This window comes from Triticum urartu, chromosome 2A (assembly GCF_056163025.1).
Source record: "Triticum urartu cultivar PI428250 chromosome 2A, HENAU_Tu73, whole genome shotgun sequence".
NCBI classification, from domain to species: domain Eukaryota; kingdom Viridiplantae; phylum Streptophyta; class Magnoliopsida; order Poales; family Poaceae; genus Triticum; species Triticum urartu.
The window spans coordinates 685,763,803-685,766,763 of record NC_141874.1 but is presented as its reverse complement, the minus strand read 5'-3'; the positions used below and the strand labels follow the sequence as shown (position 1 = coordinate 685,766,763).

The 2,961-nt window shown below is 53.1% G+C and overlaps 1 protein-coding gene across 1 annotated transcript; it reads right to left on the bottom strand.

Annotated features, from left to right (window-relative positions):
* Nucleotides 1–784: 784 nt before the first annotated feature.
* On the bottom strand, nucleotides 785–2,723 carry LOC125537872 (desmethyl-deoxy-podophyllotoxin synthase-like). The gene is made up of 2 exons (XM_087544920.1): nucleotides 1,750–2,723; nucleotides 785–1,647 (listed from the first exon to the last, which is right to left on the bottom strand). The coding sequence occupies exons 1-2, from the start codon at nucleotides 2,650–2,652 to the stop codon at nucleotides 1,024–1,026; spliced, it is 1,527 nt and encodes a 508-aa protein (XP_087401046.1). The 5' UTR covers nucleotides 2,653–2,723; the 3' UTR covers nucleotides 785–1,023.
* Nucleotides 2,724–2,961: the final 238 nt, after the last annotated feature.

The following is a 2,961-nucleotide window of genomic DNA, read 5'->3' as shown; positions in this document are numbered from 1 at the left end:
ATCCACCTTTTCTGTCTTACCAATCAAACCACCCAAACTCCAAGCAATCAGAAAATGTTTTGCATATTTGACTAAGAAATAACAATTCTGTTCTGTAATATATGTGATTCTTAGGCATGAGCATGGTCTATTATATGGAACTTTGACTATTTTTATTTGTACACATATGTTTCAGAAAATATAGAAAATTTATGCCATGAAAGAAAACTCCATCGAAAATATGTTGGTAACATTTTCATCTTAGGAACCTATATATTCTTTCCATGTGAAAATATAGGACATATTTTGCACCCACAAACGTTTTCCTATTATATACCTGTAAAAAGGAAAGACGATGTTCCTTCTATACTGGTGATAGATGTCCAGAAGGTCTTTCTATTGCCTATATGCATCCGTTAAATATATAATTATAGGTGATGTGGCTGCTTTCAATGCACCTTTTATTTGCTCGGGTGGTGTAAAAACTATTGTTCAAGAAAGCACTTGTCTGACATTGGTATTTTGATAAGCCGAAGTTCAAAGTTCAGTAGACCATATACCTTCTCTCCAAGTTTGTTGCATATCCCTACAAAACAAAAATGTCTTGGTTCCCTATAATACCAAACGTGTTTGCAAACTAAAGAACAATCAACAAAAGCCAACAATTTACAAAAGGAATGATTACATATGTTCTATATTCTTGTATCTAATCTCCTACCTGGTTAATTATATCGTTCTCTATATAAATAATGCAAAGCCTTATATTCCATTTGAAGGAGTACTTACTTTGAACCATGTGGGAAATTAGGGCCCTTAAATACTGATAAAAAAAGATGTGACTAGATCTCAGTCGACCGAGTCTCAGTCAAATGACATAGTATAAGAAGAAAAAATAAAAAAAATGTACAAATCTCCATGCAAAAACAAAAAAAATATAACATCCACAGAGACATAACGAAGCCACAGTCAAACGGAGACTTGACAAAAAAAAAGAGGTTTGCGCTACCTACTAATGCCTGCTGATTAGGAGAACCTGGCTAGCCACTAGTCTAGTGGTAAGGGCACTCGGACCACCGGAACAAGCAGAAGGTCACGACGCAGCCTCACGGTGACTCCCATCTCCTCCGTCATGTCGAGCTCCCCGGCCTCCGCCCCTCCCGGCGGTTCCCAGTCGAAATGGTACAGCAGCCCGGCGAGAGCGAGCTCAACGTTGGCCAAGCCGAACGACATCCCGGGGCACATCCGCCGGCCCGCCCCGAACGGCGTGTACTCCATGTCTGCCTCCTTGAAGTCGATCTCGCCGCGGTCGAACTTCTCCGGTATGAACTCCTCGGCGGCGTCCCAGTGGGCAGGGTCTCTGCTGATGGCCCAGGCGTTGACGAGCACCATGGTCCCCTTGGGCACGTCGAAGCCCAAGACCTGACAGTCGTTCATGCACTCCCGCGGAAGCAGCAGCGGCGCCGGAGGGTGCAGCCGGAGCACCTCCTTGATCACCAGGCGCATGTAGTTGAGGCCGCCTAGGGAGTCCTCTGTCACCTTGGGTTGTCCGGCGAGGGCTCGCCGAACCTCGTCTTGCGCCTTCCGCATCACCCTGGGGTTCTTCAAGAGCTCGGCCATGGTCCAGATCAGCGTGGTTGCCGACGTGTCACTGCCCCCGGCGAGCATGTCCTGTAGGAGTATGGCACGATACATGCATGATAACGACTTTTATTTCATGGACCGATGGAAGAAAATGCGTGGATTCCGTGAGTGTGGTGCTTCATTACGTACCCCGACGGCCGACTTGATGTTGTCAATGGACATGGGGAACTGCAGGTGGCCTTCCCGCTGGATCCTCAGGAGCACGTCGAGCAAGTCCTCCTTGTCGTCATCGGCTGCTCTGTTCTCCTGGTGCTCCTGGACGACGGCGTCCATGAACGCGGCACCTTCTTCCTGGTGCCGCTTCATCCGGCCCGGCATCCGGCTGACGAGCATGGCGAGGTGCGACGACGGGTAGAGGTCCGGCAAGCTCATCCTGGCGAACAGCCTGATCCCGCACTCCAGCATCACCAGGAACTTATCCCGGTCCTTGAACCTGCTCCCGATGATGGCGCGCACCGCCGAGTCGGCCGCGTACGCCGACAGCCGCTGGCTGAGGTTCACCGGGGTAGACGACGCGGCGGCCGCCGCCACCGCCTGGAGCAGCCGGCCGGCCTCCTCCTCGCGCACGGGCCGGAAGGACTGGACGCGCCGGGCGCTCAGCAGCTCGACGGTGCAGATCTTGCGGATCTGGCGCCACTTGTCGCCATACGGCGCGAAGACGATCCCCTCTGCTCCCTCGGGGATGGAGAGACGGATCATGCGGCTGATGGGGCGCGTGGCGAAGTCGACGTCGCGCGCCACCATGACCTCGCGCGCGGCGTCCGCTGAGGAGGCGACCACGATGGGGAGGCCGCCGAGGCGGAGCAGCAGGAGAGGGCCGTGGCGTCGCGCCAGGTCGCGCATGGCGCGGTGCGGCAGATCACCCACGAGGTGGTGGAGGTGGCCGATGACCGGAAGTGCCCACGGAGACGGAGGCAGCAGGCGGGCGCCCTCGCGGTGCCGGCGTCGGCGCACCGCGCGGTTGAGGCATAGGAGAGGGACGACAATGGCCAGGAGAGGGAGGAGGAGCTGGTAGAGCTGCAAGGACTCCATGCTTTGAGCGGTAGCTCCAGTTTCAGAACGGCACAGTTCAGAGTAACACTGACGGCGCCGCCTGCATTGCATCCCCCCCGCTTACAATAATGCCGTCGCTTGAAACAGAGCCAAAACCATTGTATAGTATAGGTGTCTTTGTGTTTGTCCATATCCTCGCACACTTACCGCTGTCTGCCCGCCCTCCGAAGGTAGGAGATCTGAGGCTTTGCATTCTCTGCAGGCATTCTCAGGTGACGCCTACGAGATGATAGTGTTAGGTATTGCTGTAATTCATTAGGATTGCCGTGATAGGATCGTAAGACTACG